General features: G+C 32.6%; 1 protein-coding gene across 1 annotated transcript in view; it reads left to right on the top strand.

Moving 5' to 3' along the window:
• Positions 1 to 24274, top strand: part of Rpn2 (Regulatory particle non-ATPase 2) — a 406206-nt gene that overhangs the window by 9819 nt on the left and 372113 nt on the right. The window contains exons 10-11 of the mRNA XM_074127467.1: positions 10973 to 11188; positions 15674 to 15738. Coding sequence (XP_073983568.1) covers positions 10973 to 11188; positions 15674 to 15738 — 281 coding nt within the window. The remainder of the gene's footprint in view (positions 1 to 10972; positions 11189 to 15673; positions 15739 to 24274) is intronic.

Here is a 24274-nt window from a genome sequence, read left to right as displayed (position 1 = left end):
GTATGGTCACAGATTTGATCCTCAAATTCAGCGTTTTACTTATAGATTTATTACTTATTAATAGTACATTTAAGTCGAAATTCTTCTTTAGAAGAGGATTTTATCACTTCACACAATCTGTAGAATGTATTTAAAAAAAAAAAAAAAAAAAAAGTTGCAAATTTGAGTAAATAGATCTACAATATAGCAGGATACTTCAATGTGTGATAAAAATCGGAGCCGTTTTCGAACTAATTAAAAATAATAAATAATCCATTTACATAAGTGGTACTTTCTATTGATAGATTTTATTCAAACTTTTAATCTCTGGTTCGCTAGGTTGCCCTAAACACAATATTGAACTTAACTCTGTACGAGTAGTACTGACGAAATACTCTCTTGCTGAGAGAGGGAACAATTTCTAAAAACCATTTTTTTTTTTTCATTTATGAGGGGGCTTCAAAAAAGCAGATATTTCTGGTAATAAACTGAATTTTGAAAATTTAAAATTGTAGTACAGTATAAGTTGAATTTTTATTAAAATGCTGTTTGGCTTCAATAGAGGTTCAGGCTTTTGTGCGAATTATGATGTTCTTATAACTAGACATCATCACATTCCTGTGTTGAAGCTAAAGGCCCAGCATTCCGGCAAGCGTTATCATTTTGCACTCAGTTATTTGAGAAAAATAGAAAAGTATCAAATATTATGCTGACTGCCACCCAAAACGTTTGATAAAATATAAATTATGGAATCCATTTTCAGCCTGCCAGAACATCTGCACCCGTTGAAAGGATATTCTCAATAATGAAGAATGGGGTAGATTGGTCTGAGGAAGAATTGGCTGAAACAACAGTATACGCTTTATTGCGTTGCAAACACAAATGTGAATTAAGTTGTATTGAAATTTTCGATGCAGGTTAAAAAATAAAGAATTATTTTTTACTATGCTCAGCTATCAATTTTTGCATTTAACATTCCCAGTTAAGGATAATCATTTTTTTTTTGTTCAAGAAAAATACCTTGAATTCCCCAAACAGTTTGTTTCTGTTTCACAAAATACAAAACAATATAAGTAACAAAATAATTTTACAAAGTGTACATTTAAAATTATCACTAGCTGTTTTTTAAGTTTGGAAGTACGTCCTGTGGTAGTTTGGGTTTTAGCCAACGTCGTCAGTCTATTATCTCTACGAAGAGATAATAGTCTTAGGGGGAGCCCGGTGGTTCGTCCAGTCTCTGTAGTAGGTAGGTCCTCCAGAGATGTATGTGTTGTCCTGTGCTTAAGGTCTTTTATTACTTGGAGAGAATTCCGTATGATTCACTGCAGTTTTAGAGTGTCGAATACAGGTTAGTCTCATGTAAGTGTAACTAAAAATTATTACTACAAAATGTATGCCTTTTTAGCAGCTAGTTCACTACTTGGCCTTTTCGATTAAAGGCATGTAGTTAGTGTTGGAGGCATCCTTGCTGAATTGAACAAACTTGAAGTTGTCCCAATTTGCGTTATTAATAAATCGCCTCCATAGAATTTCTTTTCACTTCAAGGTCTCAAACAAAATCAAACTTCCAGTGTTAACCTAGGAATTTTAGCAAATCACTTAGTCCTCTTTAGTGTTACATAGCTGGGATAGTATCTCCATTAGGTTACATTAACCTAACCTCCCTATCCTCCTTTTTTGTACTAGGAGGAGCTCAAAACGTTTCTTTTCAGTGAAAACCTAATATCGGCAATTTCCACAGTCGCAATACTTCCATTTAGTGAAAGACATAAAGTTAAAACATAAATATGTGATCTCAACGTAGTTTCAAATACTTATTATATCTCGAAGAAAATTTGGTCCAAAGTTTTACATATATATATAATAGATTCTATAAGTTGAAAAAAAGAGAAATATTACAGGTAATAAAAGTTGAAATTTAATTGTAATTTGTGCTGGTAAAGTCTGGATTGAGTTGTATCATTAACCGGTAGTACTACTAATTACATACATATCTACCCTCACTCATCTGTGTAGGTGGCAGCATGGCAGCATATATGTGTTGACTCATTTAAATGCAAGTTAGGCACCATTGGGTGGGATAGATCTGTTCAAAGGGACTCAGACACAAACGTGTAGACGCGCGTGCGTGCAAGTGTGTACTGACAACCTACACATGCTAAGTGATGTGATGGCAAATTTTGGTTTCTATGTCTGATTTGCAGTCACTTCTGAAGTTATATGTAGTTGACATAGATCTTCTATGAAGTGTCTTTACAGACTATATTCATTTTTTATACAGTTTTTTACTTTAACAATTAATCTGTATGCTTCAATTTGTATTAAATTTTTTATTTTGTTTTTTTCACTGGGATATCCTAAAATGAAGAAATTTATTTCTTTTCAAATTGTTGACTAAGAGTTTAAAAAAATGGGGCTTCTGTGGCATGCGCTACGCCATCTAGCTTGAAATTATAACACTGTATTTTTAAACTAATGTATAAGTTACAGGTGTTGTTGTCAATAAAAGCCTGAATTGTTCTCTATAATCCTCTTATTTTGTAAAGAAATACGTACCGGATCACCTATGACTTAAGAACAATTTACACCTATTAGTCCTCACCTCATCTAGATTGCGGTATAAAAGTTTGACAGAAAGAACGCCGTCGTCTCTATTCATCGACAGCTTCCTAGATTCTGCCTATCCTAATCCTCTCCCATTGGTTCCTCTCTTAACATTGTCTAACTAACGGATCCTTCTTCTTTCTCTTAGTCTTCTGCCAGAGATTCTAGTCTCCATCGCTTTCCTAGGTAGCCGGTTCTCCTCCATCCTCAAACAGGTTTACAATAGATGACAAATTGTTCATTAGATAGTAACTGTCATACACTAATATTAATGATAATTACCTATCAAACAGTTAGTTTTTTTGTGCATGTCATAATTTGAAAGCGAATTAACTTAAATGGATATAATTTAACAGTAGAAGCTAGTTTTGTGAAAATGGTCTTATAACTTTCCACAATTTGAATAGATCCTAAACATTATATCGTTTTGGCATTATCAATGCCAAATTTTCACTGAATTTGCAACTGCTGATAAATTATATCAATTACTTAAGTTGTGGCATATTTTATTGTAGTATTGTATATTTCGTTTTATTTTAAAAAAGTTTATTGATAATATTTTTATAACATCTTTCTTTGGAAATGAAATTATTTAAAATTGTGTTATTCAGTTCTGTCATTTGATCTGAATTTTAGTCACATTATGGGCTTTGAGAGGCTCGAAACGCGTGAATGACTAAAAGAGCCTGAATTGAGCTTTCATTGCATCTAATTTGAGGTCACTCTACCAAATTATTTGTTCACTGTAAACTAATTTAAACAATCCACAGAATTTATAGTAAATTTTACCAGAAAACTGTTTTAAATTAAAAATGATAAGTTTATATCTGTTTGCAAACCATTTTAAAGAAAATTGTTTGAGCTGATAACGAGTGAGAAGAATATTCTGTCATTTACAAGGGGAATTCTAAACTGTTTCTCCAGGAATTTGAACCTTTTCTTGTTTGTTTAAACTTGAAACATATCACCCATGGTTCTTAGAAACGTTTAAGTTTTATAGGAACTTCATATTGAACTGAAGAGACTCGCTAATAGAAAGCTTAATTTGCAGCATTTCCAAAACTCTCCTAAAATTAACCTAATGAACAACGTAATAAATAAAAGATTGTGCCTTTTAAGTTGGCATGGTGGTAGCATATTGATTTTTTTTTTTGTAGCACAATAAATAAAAAAAATAATAATGAAGGGAATATTCAAAGTTACAGTTAAGGGTTAAGGGTTATTTTTAAAGAAGTGGCACCCATTTTCATTTTGTTATGGGCAATGCCCTGCCCTGTAAAAAAAGAGACTATCAAATATCAATACATAATTATTTAAAAATTATATATATTAAGAATACAAAAGGATATGCAATAAGAGTAATAAAGAGATAAAATGTTTCAAATAGTTAAATACGAGATAGAATAAAAATCAACTGAGACCGAGTCAGCAAGAAATGATATAAATTATAGCATTTCTGCAAAATAGTAAAATAAATTTCTTATTCAGTGGCGTTTATCAGTCGAACAATTATAGAGAAATCAAAATTAAAAAATCTTTTATTAAACATAAATTGCGAATAATGAAGCCTTATTGTAGGTAAAAAGAAATAAAGTAGATAAACATAAAGCAAATCTTTTAGTTCTTGATTATAACAGACACTACATTATTCTACGTATTTATTCTGTATGAAATGCCGTCAATTGTTTGTTTAATTAATAATTGATTTGAAGTCAGCCTTAAGTTTGCCAATAAGCTTTGTAAACTGAATGTTATGACAAAAATAAAAATGTTGCTCTTGAAACGTATAGCGCTCAATATTTTAAACCTATATTTGTTTTTCCTATCAATATATTTCACTGATTGATAGTTACTGATCTATGTTAAAGTGTAATTGATTTTATTCTCGTCATGGTAAACATGTTTTCACTATTTCTGAACGGTTTAGATTAGATACGATATTTAAAATTTAAAATTTTCATCTAATGCTAAATTGTTTTTTGTTACATCTGGTGATTATAATAATCATTTTCGAATTTAAGTGATATAAATTTAAAGAAATTAGGTAAATAAAAACAAAAACTAATTGATTTTATTCAGATTGCGAAGCAATAAAACACCTGAGTGGAAGAGAAGACTAACATACTCAGAAATTTATTGCCAGTAAGTTTGCCTGACTATTGCTTAATAATAGATTGTGTTGGTACAGAGGCTAACATGAGAACCATCGTATCTGACCTCAAGATTTTACAGCTCTAAAGAACGTACTAAAATTTAAACAAATAAAATAAAAAATAGGAGAATTTTGATTTTTCATTGTGAAATGGCAAAAGCAAAAGCGTAGGATAAATTTTATTAGTTGATTTTAAAATTAAGTTGAATAACAAATCTATTTATTTTAAAATAAAATTACATTAATCTACTTTAATTTTCGGAGCTTGATAATTAATTAAGGAAGGGGGAGTTTTTTGAAGTTTGAGCAAGGTATAAATTATGTTCCATTTTGAAAGTTAGAATAGGTAATCTATTTTTCTTAAATTTTAGATCATGAAATACCTATTACAACAAGGTAATCCCAGAACATCCGAACTGGATGATTCCAGATCTCAGTAATTGCGTTGAACGGAATTGCTAAACAGAAGTAGGGACTTTACTAAAAAAGGCGGAGGTCCTGAATGGGACGGAGCGCCACAGAAGGAATTATTAATTTTTAAGTTTCAAATATGACTTCGAGCGTTTTTTTTTAAGTTTAACCCATGAAAGAATGGAAAATGAGAATCTTTCCAGTTCCCATACAAAAGTATAGGATAAAATGTATTTAGCATGACTCTTTGGAGATTAGTTCACCAATGAAATCATTATGTACTAAAGAGTCAGTGTAGTCCCAAGGAGTGATTTCAATACTCTATGAAGGTCTAATTACTCATGCCCCTAATATTTTAACCGCTGAACAGTTTTGTAAATTCTATTAGAAGTAATTTGTACCTACCTTACACTAAAGGGAGGGTAGCGAGGAGCTACTTTTAAGAAGACAAAAAAATTACTTCAAAAATTCTTCAAACCCAGATTTCTTATCTGAAATTGTGATATTTTCGTTCACAAAGAACTCTTGAGTAAATATTTCTTTCAAGTACCGCAGTAAAAGGTATTTAAGTTAAATTCTTTTAAGTCGTATGCTACCGTACATTCTTTGCTTTTAGTTAAAAAAAATCTTAGAATTTTCTTTCTAGTAAAATATTTTTTTAAATAACATTTTTTAAAATTCTTTTCTGAGTATATCAAATTATCTACCAGCACAATAATATGCTGAAAATATGTTAAGTTCAATAGTGCTGGATATTATCGTTGATTTTATTTGTCCTTTGACCCTTGTTTTGTTTGTTTGTTTGTTTTTATTCCTGACCGGTCTCGTACTTCATCCATCATCAGTGGTTGATTATTATAATCAGTTTGGAGTAAAGAATTTCACGTCAATTAAGTTACACTTGCTGACTTAATAAGGTACTGCGATAAGGAAACTTAGATAGAAAATTCTCTACATCAAACTGATTAATCAATGTCTGATGTCCCGGGTCCGGCCAGGAATATAAAAAACGTGCGTGCTACCAGGGATAAATTATAAAACCTTTATTTAATATTCTTTTATACAAATGAAATATGTTAACAAATAAATATTATTTAAATTTTCATTGATTAAAGTAAATATAACTTATTCTTATGTTAACATGCGAATTCATGGTCTTAAGACCGTCTGAGAGACTTTGACGGATATAGGTAGCGAAATTGTGTGCTCCTCTGATTGTTAAATGCGCACAAAATTTGAAAATTAAAGGTCTCTAGATAGTGCAAATTGTGTAGTCTTGTATTAATGGCGATTTGGTTATTCAGTTTTTAAATTCTAATTTCATCACAAATTACCATTCTACTAATATCTTTTGCTTTTACAGACTTATCTTTTACACAGTGACGGTTTTTTCTTTTTGGCATAATATCTGATTACTTATCTCTGATTTTATGCTCCGTTGCACTAATGTTTATTGGATCCTTGGCCACTTTCGGAAACACATCTGTCATCAAAAGTTGATTAATAAGTTTACTATAAGGAGTTCAACTTCAGCTAATTCTGTGTAGTCAAAAATACAATAAGCATGTGTGCAATGATGGATAAATTCAGCGATATTTTTCAAGCAGTGCGGACCTAACTACAGTTTCATCTGATTTCTTATTTGAAGAAATTTCATTTCTGTTAATTCTCTTAAAAATAATAAAAATTAATTATTCATTAGTTATACATTAAGTTTGCATCATTGGAACACCAGCAAGAAGCATGGATGTAGTCCATCTGCTGAGTTACACTTAATCATTTTCGTACTTGTTTTAGTTGAAGATAAGTAATATTTTGATAATAAAATGATAATTAACATAAAAAAGAGAAAATGATAATAAAATAAGTAGTAATAGCAATGCTAAATATAACTAAAACAGAAAATAGATTTTCAGAATAAGCATTTCTATCAAAATATCTGACAAAATGAAAGAATAACTCTTTTAAAAAAAAAGAAAAAAAATGAAATGGAACATTTTATATTACTCTCGTATTACCCAAGGAACAAGTGGACGGCATAGCCCAGTGAAAAACATGGAACAATACTGTGTAATTCCGAACGAATTACGGTGTAATTTAATTGCAGAAGGTGTCCTACTGCTTTAAACACATAACTTATCAGATGGTTGGTCTAGTGGTTGTGAAGCGTGCATTTGTAAGTTCAAGATCCCCAATTCGATTCCTGCGTTTTCCTACTTTTTATTGATTAGAAAAAATATTGCTAGTAAAGTAGGTTTGCTAATCGCCTCCGTCCACGACATTGGCAATGGTGTTTGGATGTTAGGCCCCGCCTGAAAAAATTGGCAATTGCTTTACTCTTTTTTTTTTTTTTTTTTATAGTAAATCCTATTCAGGTGATTATGGCAATATTTACATCTTTGTGTGAGTTCATTTCGGTACATTGGTGTGATTCCGTGCAGTAAGGGCACCAATACATTTTTGTGGTAATGTTCAATGACATATTAAATAATCTAGCCCCCTACTTTAATTTCATATTTTAGACATTTTATTTTTTTCTATACAGTATGTAGTTTTTATTTTACTGAGGTCCTCTTGACCTAGTGCCTTTTGTTTTTCTCACTGTCATGTCCTTTTTTTCTGCCTCGAGGTGTCCTATGTACTCTGAAGTGCGGAGGTCAGATGTCCCTTGTGTACATACACTGAACTGCTGTCTGCGATACAACATCTAGTTTACATTTTCTACCATTCTTCATTAGTTTCCGCTACAATATTTTTTTAATTTATTTTATTTTTAAAATTATTATTTTTCACTAAACTAAGATTTGTTTTTTTAATAAGGTTTGGTCAGCTGAGCTGGATAATATTGTTGATTATTAACCTTCACATCAAGCATGTTTCTTCTGCTTCTGACCTACATATTTCATACTTTCATCCATCCACAGGGATTATTTTCAGACTAAGAAAATGCACCTTTTTGGATTTTCATTTATTAGTTTGGTGCAGCGAATTTATTTTCCACTCTGTTCGAGTTATTAATGCACTTCGTGATTGACACATTGAGTCAGTGGTTTTTGATATATTTCTCTGCCGGTTACTCCTATTTTTGAGACTCCCTTTTAGAGCCTAAATAGTCACCTGGTATTGAAGGGGAATGTACCATAACTAGAATCCTCTCCGTCTTAATAATGTGGAAGGGCCTTCTTCAGAATATCTTGGAAAGAAATTGGAGCGCTGGTCTGTATTGGTTATCCACTGCCTACTCACCGCTCTTTCTAGAGGACCCTATAGAACTTGGGAGAGTGGTTTCATTTCCTGAAGGTGCTACAGGCTGAGTAGTCTCATCTGGCACCAGTGGGGGGCGGAGAAGGAAATCTATTTTCGTCGCACGGCAGTGCTCTGTGTAAACAAGAAAAATAAAGTTCTGTAAAATCTTCATCATTATTCAAATAATCACACACCTAAGAGAGGTCGGAGAACTGCATCTATCCCAATTATACAACTATCTCTGCATTTCGATTATATATGACATGAAAGAACCCCACTTATTTAAAGTGGTTTGGGTCTTCTTAAATCGTAAATTAATTCTAAGTATAGTTTAAAGACAGCCTCCCCAAGAATGTCTTTCTGTTTAGATGCCATGCCACTTAGGATTTGGGAAATTGGTAGAGTGACCGTGGGGAACAACATTAAAGCATTCCTGAATTAAAGTCTTAGGCCTCTCCTCCCAGACAAATTAAAATTCTCATTTTTATTTTCTTTTTTCTACTTTTCCTTAAGTATGTTTTCTCTATTTGAAAATTTTTAGTCTCGAAAATGGTTTTATGGTTGTCAGTGTGGAGAAAAAAATAGACGCAAATTTCTTAGTTGCTCTCTCGAAATTCGTAGCGCACAATTTTTATAAGGTTGTCACTAAAGGTAATCAAATAATTTAGTCAATTAGTCTTGAGTTTTTTCCAAATGTTTATTGAAAAACGAGCATATAATATTTTATTCTAAAATCTTATAAAAATCTGTATAAATAAGAATGTTTAAGTCTAGTAAATAGTTTTAAGTATTTTCAGGCTATATAAATTTTATTTAGAGAGGTGCTTATTAAGCGAAAACCAGGGCCAACCAAAATAATCAATTGAGATTCCCTGAAGTGTGTGTGATAGCGGAGAGACCGTAAAGAGAGCTTATAGCCCTTTCAAAGAGGAAGGAATACATATTAGTTCATTTGGGTAAGGACCAAGGAATGGGTAAACGTGCTTGCCAAGAAGGGCACTACAGTGGCGAAATGGAATATTATAAATTAACTGCTATAAGATTTAAGATTATAAAGCAAGTCTTGCAGGAATGGCAGGCAAACTATAATAATGTGATAGGTTTTATAAATCCAAGATGCTGTGTTTAAAGGGCAGGCTATGAGTTAAAGAGTTGATAGGATAATTAGTAGTAACCACACAGTTTTCTAACTCATAACTTTACAGAATCAGATTTTGTCTGTTATCTGCAATAAACAAGAAGATCTCTAACATATATTGATGATATGCACACACAAGAGAAAGAAAGGAAATGCTCGATATTTTATACAATTAGAGGCACGCTTTCGGTACGAGAAAGTTATTTTTCCCAGTAACAGTTATGCTCCTAATAGACTAATAATCACGAGTATTCTTAATATAGTGTAACCACGAATACGAGGAGAGTCATAAAGGCAAGAATATTGAGTACTGTCACCGAGGGAGTAATGAAGATGGAGAAAATTTCCTGTGTTGCAAGCAGGTTTAGTACGAGTAGATTAGACGCAAGTAGGTGACTTGTTAGAATTTGAAATTTGATATTCATATTAGTGAGTGTACATAGATGCAGGTGTATAAGTTTATGACCGCTGGCTGGAGGTAAAAGCCGATGTCCAAAACAAAAAATAATTTTATTATCTATGTTTCAATTAGTTCTCTAACATTGAGAATTGAAATATTTTCCGTAATAAATAGAAAAATATTAAGTGATCAAACATGTACGAATTGAATAGACAACCAATTTGGTAGTCTTGTTGATAAGAAATCCCACTGATGGCGCTCTGGAAGAACGGGGGCTGTGACACAATGGACAGAAGTATGTTTTTAAAATAAATATTGAGAAATAAATAAATTGTTAGGTAAGAAAGCTATTAAAGAGAACATTAAAACCTATTAATAATTCTTTTATTTTCAGGGTACATCTTTTAATTGGGTGTCAGTGTACGTGTTCAGTATTAAATTTTTCCTATAGTTTAAATAACATATTTATAAAATTAGTGTCATATGAGGCACTGTCGTTCAAAATTCATGCCAGAACCGGTGTATGTTAAAATGCCAAAACATTGAGTTGATATATATTTGATAGCAAATGTAACTTTTTGACTGAGTTAAAAAAGTCCATTTAGCAACTATAGTGTAAAACCACAAATAGGTATTATTAAATAATATTATGGGGTGCGGATTTCAATTCTTCGAGTACACATTTTATATCAAATCATGTTTAATTGTCTATTTCTGCTTTATGTCTATAGACCGTGTTCTCTTATAGGCGATGTCGGTTGGCAAGTCGCTATTCCAAACTGGTTAGGTCGCTTTGAATATTTTATATGTTTTTACATTGAACTTGATTGGATTTGAAAGTTTAATTGAGCGCACTATAGGTAGCTATTGACAAAAGAATATTTAACCAATTAACTATGAGTACATATATTTTTAAGAACAATTTTTACTTATAAAAATCGAATGTTGCATTTTTAATAAAACAATTAAAAAACTGAAAATTGAGAAATGCCTGTATAATTAAATGTTTTTCTGTTATCTAATAACTTATTTTTGTTTTCAGTATGCCCAAGAAACACAACACGAGAAAATTTTGCGAGGATTAGCGGTCGGGATTGCGCTCGTGATGTACGGACGACTGGAAGAAGCTGATCCACTGATTAATCAGTTGATGACCGACAAAGATCCTATATTAAGGAGAAGTGCTATGTATACACTCGCGATGGCCTATTGCGGTACCGGGGCCAATCTGGCCATCAGGAAATTACTTCATGTTGCCGTTAGTAATCTATTTTTTAAATATAAATTATTTAAATTTTATTGGAGTGTGTACTAAAAATGAGTTTGGAACTCATCGGCTTACATCTCTTGTATGTGTATATAAACAGCTTATTATATTAATCTTTAGAGCTTTTTAATGCATGGTGTACTTCCTTCAAATAGTTCAAGTAGTGCTTTTGAAAGAAGGGAAATTATTGGTGTGAACACTCGCAAAACATTCTTTTGCTACTACTGCTGGATCTGAAAATAATACTTAAAGAGGATCTACTCTCTGTCCTAGACGAATTAGAGTACCCTTAAACAGATTTGACGGAAACTGTCAGCTCCTCCTATTAAGTTTTGTTATTTGGTTTAGAAATAATTTATGGTAACGTGGAATAAATTAAAACCGTTAATGAAGTAAAATTATATTAAGTTGTGGTGTGACTTGTAGTGTCTGGTACATTGATGTTGGGAACTTTGCTTAAGTTTCCTTGATAAGTTTCAAAAGCTGTACGTTTATCACTAATTCCATCATATTGATGGATGAGGCTGGATAAGTTAATCGCTAATGTGAATAATTCACATTAATTCATGATGTTTGTTTCATGTGAAAATAAACCAATATTTTAGAAATTTTAAATTAAAAAAGAAGAAGTTTTTTGCTGCTACTGAACGAAAATTAAGCTCGTTCAGAATTTTAATCTTCGGGTCTCAAAAATTTGTCATTTCAATTCTCTGAAACAACCGCTTTTAAAGTTTGCCATTTCTAATAAATGTGCAGGTTTATAAAAGATAAAAAGTTTGAAAATGGTTGTTTTAAATTTATAAATATTTTAAAACCCTCTTCTCTGTATGCAAATAGCGGTTAAATTGTTGTCACCATGTATGTGGTAATATTTATTTAAAAGAGAGCTTTGAATATTCATAAATTTGAAATTTACACTTTAAAGTGGTTAACGTTGCTTGTTTGGCTGTTCCATTCCCAAAACTAACACTGCAGAATAAACGACAATTGTACCTGTCTCTTCTATCGTTATCGACTTATAAACTTAGAATTTTGTGAACAAATGAATTGTTTAACTCCGGGCTTTTTATTTCTAACTCTGCCCGCTGCATTGTAAACTCTTTCTTATGCTCTAGTTTCCCTAGTTTATTATGTTCATTCTGACTTCTTAAACCCCTCGAGCAGAGTTGCTGAATCAAGATTTAACAGAGAAGGGCATTTCATTTTTTTTTTTTTGCAGCCCTAAAAGTTTGAACTTTTCGCATAAACATTTTAAAATCAGTTTCACTCGATTTGTACGACAAATAAACTGAATACAAAAGAACATTGTCATGTTCACTGGGGATAGCGACAGGTGTTCAACTGAGTCTTGGTGGGCATTCGTCCGAACACATTGTTGGTGCCTAAAATTCATTATTTAGCTACTTTTTACCTTAACATGCCTACACAATATTTTGAGATTGATTAAAACAGGAAAACAATGTTCCCAATTACTATCAAATATCAAGTGATTAACAGTCACTAGGTCTATTTCAAAATAACACAGTTTTCAAAAATAATTTACCAAAGCCAATTAAGATGACGAATTTTAAAAATTCTTGATAATAATCCCGATAAAGTAGCTAGAAGCATTTGGATCTGGATGGTGGCCAAGTATCGTTCTTGTCCATACACTAGTACTACTCACTTCATTCTCTTCATACTCTAGTTCTACTCACTTCATTCTTTTGATACTCTAGTTCTACTCACTTCATTCTCTTCATACTCTAGTTCTACTCACTTCATTCTTTTGATACTCTAGTTCTACTCACTTCATTCTCTTTATACTCTAGTTCTACTCACTTCATTCTCTTCATGCATAAGTACTCACCTCGTTCACAAGTACCCACTTCATTCACTAGTACTCACCTCATATACTTGTACTGACAATCTTTATTAACTCATCAAGTTTGTTTTAGCGTTTAGTAACAACTCACAAGTTTACAACAAATTTGTCAGTTATCACTGCTATTGTAGGAAAAGGATAGTTATTATTGTTAGCGTTGGCCACTGACAGTTAGAAAGCATGGCTAGCGAATAACATGTGTATATTCAATATATGGTTGGACGTCCAGGCGCCATTGCTGAAAAATATGTTCGATTTATGGCCAAGTTTTCTACCCACTGTCTAATAATTTACTCTTTCACAAAGTGGGCTATCTACAAACAATGCGCCCAGCCAGCTGGGGGCTTTTACTGTTATCTCTCGTCATTTTTAAGTTACTGATCCACACTATTCTCCTTTTTAAACGAAAATGGCCAATACAATTAATTTGTAAATGTATGTTATGTTGATATTTGTTTGGATACTTTTTATTACATTACATTTTTTTTTGTATTTAAGTAAATCTACTTGTTTCCAAAATTTTATTCTGCCTCGTCAGTTAATATACAAAGAAAACATTTATTGAGTTTTTTTAGTGGGGTTTTTATTGAGATCTCTCAGGCGTTCGAGTCTAGAAAGGAGGGCCGTATCCCTAGAAGCCACTAGACAGGCTAACTTTCTGAATCTTAGGGGCGGCAACCCTCAATTGTTTACTGTTAGTGCATCAATTGATTTTTGATTATTGTTGAGGTAGAAAACGACATTTTTTTTTGGTAGTCCTTGTTTGTATTGTAGATGTTTTTGTGGTATTGGTTCTTAAAAAAATGAAAATAAAAATCAATAAAATAAAGTAATAATAATAGTGAAAATTTGATTGTGTCCGCAATTATTCTGTACATTAAAGTTTCACTATGTTTTATTATAAAGACAAAAGTTTGCCCTTACTCTAATCTTAGCTTTTAACTCTCTTGTTCAAGAGTATGTGCTAATTCTGTTTATTGATTGACCATATTTTTTTGTAACAATCATTTGGAGATAATACTTGACACATTTTCACATATAAATAAATATAAACAAAAGAAAAAAGAAATCATGTTAAGGATGGTATAGGTGAGATAAGAGAGGTTGCGGCTTATCTGTTGCGAGATTGGATGGGATTACTTCGGATACATCTCCAGTAAGCCGAGCTCCACTACATTATGATGTTTCCAGCTTCCCCATTGTGAGAGCAAAATAAAAGATTCTCCACTTCTGGGTTGCCAGTTTTCTAATAGACAAAAATAGAAAACTACTCCGGTAGTAAAAACGTTTATAAACAATACGTAGAGCAAGAAGTTTGTTTTTCTTATTTCAATTAATTAATTGTTAAGTCTATGTTTGTGGCTTTGTGTACACTGAGAGGCAAAATAAAAAAGTTATCCCTTATTATTTGTATTGGTTTCCAATTAATTGCTTATTAACAACTTTACACATTTTTGCTATAAATTTTCGTGTAATATGAAAGGAATAAGGACTTTAATGAAGGCTAAAAATAAACATAAACCACTTAACTAAAAAATTAAAAAATGTACTTATATATAATATATAAATATACATATTTATTGATGATAAGTTGTGCGACATATTTTGAAATTTAAGAAATAATAAGTAAGGCGTATTTCTACCCCTTGTGCTTATCTCTCCTTGCAAGCGAAATAGCATCGATCTAGGCGACTCTGCGGGTGTCCCATCCTAACATCGTAAATAACACTATTTACACCCCAAAAACTCACACAAAATACAGAGATAAGGCCTCCAGAGATAGTTGATGTGTCTCACTATTTGGTTTATTGAAGCCACACGCAAACTGAAGCTAATTTTCACATACGAACACACACACACACACACACACACATCCAATAATATTAGTTTTGTTAGCGGCTACTGTTTTATCTGTAAACTTCTTCAGATTACCCACATTTCATCCATTAAGTATGGAAACCACTGTGCTTTCATGCTAGCTAAACTTTTAACTTGGAGTTCTCAGTTTGAGATCCGCGTATAAATTGATTAATAAATTTATATATGTTGGAAAAGTTTAGTCATAAAGTGTGTGCTTTCACGAGTGGTTTAAGACTCAAATGATTTGAGTGTGGCCTCTGTTACTTATGAGATCCAACTCTCTTCAATAGAATGAAATAGAATTTATAAAAATGAAACATTCTCATCTCAAGGCAGAGCTGGAGTAGAAGTCTTAAATTTTGATTTGTTCACAGAGCAACTATTGTAGACTATGAATTCAGCGCGTCCATTACGATTTCCTTATGTTTCATTGTTTATTTATAGAATGTGTAAATGTAAATGAGTGTAACAAAAATTGCCTTAGGGCTTGCTAAAGCCCAGAGGTTGCTCACTTCATCCTTTCCTATTGGATATATGGTATGTGTATGCAGTGAGGTTATTTAGGGGTGTCAGCATAAGTGTATAAATTCTAGGGTTATCACCGTTTCTGAACTACATCCCTACGGGAGGTGTAATAGTTGGAATTGGGGAAAATATTGTTTTGCGAATAAAAGGCGAACTGGTTCTTTAATTGTGCTAGCCTTTTGAGAGAACGTATTTTTAAGAATAGTTTTATTGCTATTTTGTTACAGGTGTCCGATGTGAACGATGATGTAAGAAGAGCTGCAGTAATGGGTCTTGGATTCCTCTTATTCAGGTAAAGTTTTGACTATGGTCTTTATTAAACATATTTTTTTATATTTCATTAGTGATTATTATTTTCTAGATTTTATTTTAGTATTATTTTTTGTAAGTAATAATGCCCCCTTAGCTCAACTGCAAAACAGCGTGAGACATTTTGTCTAATAATAATAATACGCGCTAATGATTCTGCAGTCAATGCAAAAAGTTAGGCCACCACGATTATTGTACTGTATAATTTTATGAATCGTTGTAGAAATTTTAATGAAAATTAGGGTAGAACTGAAAGATCTTCTTAATAAGGGCTCTCTCGATGTTCCTTGGCGAAACAATCCTCTTCATTCTCACATCTAACTCACCTACTCACTCATTTACCCCTAACATAATAATGTGAAAGCGTAGAAGAAGCAAAACGTATCAAAATTGAATTTTGTTTGCTTGATTTATGTAGTTAATAGTGATAGGTTGGGCGCTTACATTTATAAAGTTTTAATTGATCTAAGTTCCTGATAGATTGCTAGGTAATTATACCTAATTATGGAGGGTTATTAATTCGTAATTAATCATTCCTTACTTAACTAATCAGTAGCTATACGTATGATGGCTGATAATGTTATGCAAAGTTTAACAGTGGGGCCAGCAGATATGAATCTTATGCTATAAAGTTCACTCTACTACTCTACTATAGTAATTTTTAAAACACTAGCATCTCGCTGCAGACTCGAGGAATAATGGAATTTCTAATTAAAAGGTCAAAAAGGACATCATGTATTTCAGTTTTTTAATTGAACTAGAATTCAGTTGCTAATGGTGGATTGTGATTTTTAAGGGCTTCAAAAATAAGCTAGATAGTATAACTCAATACAAGAATTCCTCTATTATTCCAACCATCGGTCCCTAGTGATAAGATTTGCAACTACCCTAAACCTAGCCTCTGAGTTCGGAGTCGCACGTGACCTAATACAGTCGAATAACAATCATATGGCGGGGTTTGCCATCACTATTTTTTCACGCTCGTATTCCAATAGCGGCTAGCTTTCCAATTTTCTTGTTACTTCAAGAAGAAGTCATCATAAACGTTACCATAATCTTGAACTTTATTCTTCATTAAAACATTTCGGATTCACATTTCTCTCTCTCTCTCACACACACACACACGTAGTAAATTTATTATAGACTTTGTCAGTGACAGTTATACCTCTGGGGCGGAGCTAAGTGCCGTCACCCTGAAGTCTGCAGACTTAAGAGCATAGCATTACTTTAGGTGTTTATAACATATGTACCTGAAAAATTTAGCGATTTATTTCACCACTCAGTATTTTACACTCTCACTCGCTCACTGCATTCTCGTCCAAACCTGATTATAGTCATTTATGATATTTTTCTTCTGACTGACGGATTCGGCGCGAATAGGATCCCACGAAGTACAAAATTTGGACTTTTCACTCAGACGAACGCTATTATCCCCGAGTAACATTATTGCTTTTATTACAAACATTTTGGGGAATTTTTCTTTGACTAAATCGCTCTGTAACAACACATTAAACAAAAAGTAGTCATACATAAATAAAAACCTATTCTAAATAGATAAAGAGTTTCTCTTGTACCTCACAGCAGCACTGAGGAAAAAAACAAATGAGGAAATCGTAAGAAAAAGTGAGTGCAGAGAAAACGGTAACCAGTATAAAAGCGAAGGTAACTTTAAATGAAGTTGGTCTTTCCTTATTGCCGTTGGTTTGTGAATAAGAGGACCCAATGATCGTGTCAGGAGGTTGGAGCTAGAGGTAAATTGAGCTCTCCGCCAACATCTAGAATTCCCTCCTGAGATAATGGACCGAACAAAGATTGCGGGTATCTGGTGGCTTTTTTTTTCCACTACCCGCACGTATATTGCTCTTAGTCTGGAAGATAACAAATTTAAACTCTGACTACAGGTCTATTTCTAATTTAGTGCCATTAAGTTAGTGATTCATCGTTCATAACTAATACAATACAATAGCATTTTTAGGATAATAATAAAAACAGAAAATTTGTAAAATAATGTGAGGGAATTGAAGACACTGGGCAGTCCTTGCAGTCGAAGTTCTTCCATTCAATAATCTACACTAGTCCTGATCGTCCAGTAAAAGTAATTTTCTGGTTACATTTGGTTACAACAAAAAGAAATTTTCTCCCAAGTGAAAATATCCGTACCAAGTTTTTAGTTTGCTAGCGTAACCTTATTTGCATAGTTATCGCTGAATGAATAAGCTGCTATGATGGAAAGGCAGAGAAGTATTCTGTTATTACTTTACTGCCAGCCACATACCGTTGGTTTTCACTCATTTAGAAGATTATAATCCTGTTCTCTTAAACGGTGGGATGAAATTCTTCTTTTGTCGTTTTTGACATTAATTGATGATGCATTTTTAAGCTGGTTCATTCCTGTCATAGAGGTTTAACATTTAATTAAAAAAAATGTTTAATGGTTTGCCATTTTTTTTCTCTCTGCATTGCTACAGTTAATTACTTTCTCATCCGGCTGTGACAAACTTCCTGTCTCAATTCTTTTTTAAAAATTTAGTTTTTTTTTTGTTTTTATGAAATTAGTTTTTCTATTAATGACCATTTTGAAGTCCCGTTAATATAACTTTTAGTCGTAGTTACGTAATACATATATAATATAAGAGAGCGTGACTGTTTGTTTTGAGAAAGTTTAAAAAAAAACTTTACTTACAGATAACACAAAGCCTGAAAAATAAGGATTTCAACAAAGGCAATTTATTTAATTTTAATCCTATTTTCTAGACTCTTACGTTTTTTTTAAACTATTTCATTTGTTAAAAATCAATAGAAACTTTGACGTAATGGCTGTGTCGAAATGAAATGTCAAATTTGTTTTTTTATAAGGACATAAAATATTTTATTTCAAAACTCGAATAATCCAAAAGATTCCTTGTATCATGAGAAGATGGGATCTGGGCTTGGAGAGATAATGTCTGTGTCCACTGACCGATCGGTAGGCGGCGCATTTTTCTTACCACAGCGGTGGGTACACATCATGTATCTGTGCTAAAATAGCGGGATATCGGCCACTGGAATGATTGTGCTGGTTCCACGCTTCAGTTTATGGATTTGAGCTTTGAAAGTCGTCTGGATCCCAAACCGCAACTTGTGAAAGTGTTGGGATACCAGGAGAAGAATGTATGCAACAGTAGTTATCTACATGAAATAAAGTAAAACCTATTTTTCGAACTTCCAAATTAAGTGTCTGGATGAGGTAAAAGCAGGTGCTTTAATCAGTTTCCAATTATAAGAATTACCTCATTTAGGGCACTTATGAATGGTGAAGTTTTGAAGAATCTCAAACTTTCTGAATAAAATTAGTGCATTTTCGAAGTGGTAGGCAAAAACAGCATTATTATAATTATAATATTTAAGTAAGATATTTGAGGCAAAGTATAAAAACTATGGAATAACCTAATATTGCGGAAAAAGATTTGGAATGGTAAGAGTTTTTAGTATTCAGAGGATACCTAGTTATGCTGTTTGTACTTTTCAGAAAGGCCAGTAAGAGTAGTGAATAGATTTTACCGGATTATGTTTGATATAGCTGGCTATACCAATAGTGGTAGCAAAAGAGAAAGAATTCTAGATTCGAGTGCTGGAGAGACAGCTCAGGATACAGTAGCGGAACTTGGCAAAAGACATGCTGGGTCTCACTAGTACCAAAGAAGAAAGGAGCTCCTTCTTAATTCCTGGAGTTTCTTTATTCGCCCACAATCCTGCCATATATGGTACACGGTACATGTGAACAGAAGGGGACATGGGGCTAAGGCTTCGTAAGGATCTCCTCGCTCCTGTCGATCAATATCCTGCACACCCCTTTTATTTCTTCTGCTACTTCTCTGTTGTCAACTTCCTCTTACTGCTTCTTACCTTTTACTAATAAAGGCTACTTTATGCCCTTCTTGAAATATGTTGAGAGGCCCGTCTTCTCACGGCTGTTCACCCAACAATGGGTATTATTTTGCTTACTTTGCAATTTCCCGTATCATTCACCTACTTCTGGCATGGGCATCAACTTTCATTCTTCTCTGTCTTTTACATGTATATCCACTTTGCCTAAATTCAATCTACTTCAGCTATCTTTTGTGACATAGCTGTCTCAAAAGATATATAGAAAAATCACATTTTTCAACATTTCGTTTGCCTGCTATGTTTTTCCCAAAACATTAATTTATTTATTACTTTATCTTACTACATTGATTACTATTATTTTTATTTTTTAATATTAATCTTACTGCCAGAGTTTTCACAGAAGTAGTTGTTTTGTTGTAATTATGAAAAAGCATTTTTATGAAATTGAGGTTATTTGAAATTGTTAGTTTGTTTGATCAGGCACACAAAAGCAGGAAATTGAAGGTAATAAACTGTTTTAGGAAATACGATCCCATTTGATACTAAGGTTTTCGTCAAAACTCGAGAGACGGAAATGTGACTTTTGATTTGAGTTGATTTTCCTGTTTCCTTTGTTTGTTTGAACCATCAAAAGCTAGTAATAGGATGTAGATGTATGTTGGCCCTAAATAGTTTCAATTAAGCCCAAAAGCTCCAAGGGCCCCGTAGGTGGAGAGTAGTCCCTAGAAATAGCTACTAAGTTTCCCCACTGGATCAGAATGAATAGAATCAACCAGGTCTGGATGCTAAATGTATTACCCATGAGACCATTCAGTCGGCCCAAATTTAGGTAGCTAGGCTAGAAACCTAATGTGTAAACTGGACGATCCTATCGCTTCTTGACACACTTCACTGTCTCGGAAGTGGATATGAAGGAAGCAGTTGCAAAATGTATGAGTGTGGAAACTCAGCGGCATTCATGCTTATCTCTAAAGTAAGATCGCTAAGCCTTAACAATACATTTACTTGCATCTTAATTTTTTTAAAATGCTTATCATCTAATAAAAATTGAATTTTGGAGTTTTTTTTTTTTAAGTCGTTTCTATGTTTTTAAATGTTCGAATCCGATAAATTATAGATTTAATCGTGCCATACAAAAACATAGATATACTACTTTTTTTAGAATCATTACCCCGTAAGACTGCCATCTTATTGTTAGATTCGTACTTTGTTCTCCGTTAAATGAGACTAGCGGCGGGTCCCATTCCCGGATTCCGTTAAATATATCTTTACAAACATTTCTTTTCCCCGGATAATTTGTATTTATATTTGTATAAAACTTCAGTCAAAGATGGGGTATTGTTGTTACGATGTAATAAGTTAAAACTTTCAGACGTACACACTTGGAGAAATCTTGCTTGCCAATTATAGTTTAATTGCGAAAAGTTTTCCATAAGTTGAATTAAAAGTGACAGGGCGGTACGGTAAATGTTATTAAACTTAGTTTCCTTCAGTTTCTTCTCCTACTGCTTGCAAACCTTTTATATTTTTGTCTTTTAATTCTACCTCATACTTGGAAATTAGTATATTAGTATTTGAAAATGAAGAATTTCATGTGAAACGCTCTCAAGATTTCAACTTATGAAATTGTTATCTTGAATAGCAATAGGATGAGATATATACATGTATATCATCACTTCCACACCGACATAGATCTTCAGTAATGGTGGAAAGAGTTTTTTAAAAGTCCCATGGGTATTTTGGAAATTGAAAGGATAGGTTTCAGGAAGATGCAGTTCTAAGGATGCGGAAAAGCTGTTTTTTCCTTTTCTCTCCCTAGGAGTTTCTTGTAGCATTATGCTTGGTGATGGACGACGTTGTCTGAAGAGATTTTGTTGGCTGGCAGTGCGCTCAGAAGGAGTTGGTTTTGGACCTTAATGGCTTGTTATTTGGGTACCCGCATATTAACTTTGCCCTAGAGATTCTACTGACGCTTGGATGAGTACATTCTTGTTAATTGCTCTGAATTTATTATTATTTCCAAGAAGAAAAGTTATTTCTTCAAATCTAATTTCTCTCTAAAAACATACTTTCAAAAGGTATTGTCTTTGGAGAAGTTCCATAATCTCATCGATTCACAAGTTAGTTTGGCCTGTTGACCTATTTATCGAATGCGTCCTTGCCCTGTTAACAGAAGGATAATCTATCATTTCCACAGAATTATCTTTTGCATTTTAAAAACGGTTTTTCTTAATTTGCCGCCGAAGAAATTATTTTTGTAAAAAAGAAGAAAGATGACAATAATGATTATTAGAAAGAAAAAATTAGGTTATTGGAAGCTGCAGCATTATAAAACAAAATATGGGTAAATATTTCTATATTTATTTAAGTTGATAAAACGAATATAGTATTTAAGCAGTTCATAGTTTAAATTCATTGCAGAATTTTGGGAGAAATGGATTTAAATCTAATATTAGAGGTATGTAATACAGTTTTCCCTCATGTTTTATATATATATATATATATATATGTATATATATATATATATGTATATATATATATATATATGTATATATATATATATATATATATATATGTATATATATAGTGTTTTATGTATGCGAGGTTACATGCTTAATGGGAATTTCGTTAATAGGTTGTCCAGTTGGGCCTCACATCACCCACTTTAGTGGTAGGTGAGCATTATTAATAGGTTTACAGACATCCTACTATACATTTTATCAACTCCATAATTCACTAATCTCCACTCTTCACCTCCCTCCCTCCATCCAACACCACCACTGTATAATGTAAATGATGCAACTTTCTCGAGTGGACATTGATTCGTACTTAGTTTCATGTAATTCTAACAGCTGTTCATTATATTTTATTACTTTACTTCTACTAATCGTTCAAGATATTATGATAATTTCAAAAATTGTTATTTCTATGCCTTTCGCCGATATATTAGTTCTAATATATCTATCAGGTTGCTGAGTTTGAAAATGTGATTTTAGAAAAAGATCTATTCTATCTAAATGACAGGTAAATTACACAGGATAGGTTGTAAAAAGATAAAGGAGCGAAATGTGGCGTTGACAGATTAACTTCTTTAAAAAACAATTTAATTATTACCAGAAAAAACTAGAATTTTGGTTTTGGTATGTCTAGAGGACACAATGGTAAGCAGTTAAGATTGTCAATAGCTACAAATTTGTGGATAAGGAGAGGGTTTTCCGAAAATGAAACGTATTGAGTTCGATACAATAAAAAACACCGTGCAATCTTTCCTTAGGCAATGGCTTTGGAGTGAGCACTAGAAACCGAATTTAAAGAAGGCACAGCCTCTCTTTGCTTTGCTATATGAGATTTTTAGTACTTCCTGGTCTAGAGGAGATCATAACGCAAATGCCTTGTGGGTAAGATCTTTTAAAGAGAATAGAACGAGTATTTATCTACAAAACAAAACATAGGGTTTGATACAATAAGCCTCAATGGCTACGATGGCTTTTCGTCCAAGTTAGAGATTAAATACATTAAGTTCACAAACACGAATATCTCTGGTACAATTTCAAAAAAGAAATTGTTACCTCAGCGGATCTCTCCTTAATCTACACTTTCTCTTATAAATATTTAAAAAAAAGTATAAATGAAAGAAAAAGTAAAATCGGTCTTAATTTCATAAAATATTCGCTGTATATTCCTAATATACGTAAAAACGTCCGAGATGAAATTTCTATGGTACAGAAGGTCTATAATAACAAAATTAGAAGCGACCTGCCACCATTTCTATTAGTTGACCCTGCAGATTTTGTTTCCAAAGTATCTTTTTTGCTTTCTATCCCTTCTATTCAGTGGTACCCCCTTTTTTAATTTCAGTAATCGGGATGTATTTTTTTCTTTTCTTATTAAGTTTTTTTTTTCTTTTCATCGCCGTTGAAGTGGGGGGTATGAAATGAAGTTCTTGCATTTAATATGGAAGTTAATGGGCTCTTTATAAAAAATTATTATGTAAAAAAAGAGTACAAATTTTTTATGTTTAATATCTATTTTTATGCTTCAACATAATCAGAATTTTTGTTCTTCATTGAAGTCAACATGTTAAACTGTATCTTGTTTAAATATAATTAATCAGAATGAGTGGACGTACATAGAGTTTGACTCCTCTTTAGAGAAAGCAAAAGATATTCGATTTTGAGTTATAAGTGGAAATACCCATTCTGTAGTCTTGTAGGAGGCATTGGGTACAATCAGGTGGTTGTTATATATGAGTTGGTTCCAGTGTTTATCTGAATAATATCCAAAACAGAAAATTGCTGATTACTCGAATTCGGTACTTCGTGAATCTATTTTGCCCCAAATTGATCAATCGGAACTTTTTGAACAGATTTAGTTTTTGGGTAAGTGGGTCCTTTCAATGAATTATATACCAATTAACCATTCTTAGTGACAATTAAATTTGAGAAACTTCGCAAGTGTAGATCTCTTAAACGATTTTTGTATTTTTTAATATTTGTAAATCCACTACTCCACTTAAAGTTCTATATGTTTAATTGCAATTCTTTTAAGGAGGGGTTTCGGGACTTGGTGGTTTCCAAAATCTTTTGTTTTATTATTATTACAGCGAGGCAAAGAACATTTAGAAGGGAAAATTCGCAGTTGGAAGAGAGGCT

Source organism: Rhodnius prolixus, unplaced genomic scaffold (assembly GCF_049639745.1).
Source record: "Rhodnius prolixus isolate KJV_2025 unplaced genomic scaffold, Rpr scaffold_3, whole genome shotgun sequence".
Lineage (NCBI taxonomy): Eukaryota > Metazoa > Arthropoda > Insecta > Hemiptera > Reduviidae > Rhodnius > Rhodnius prolixus.
Note: the sequence above shows the minus strand (reverse complement) of the source record. Positions and strands in the feature narration are given on the sequence as shown.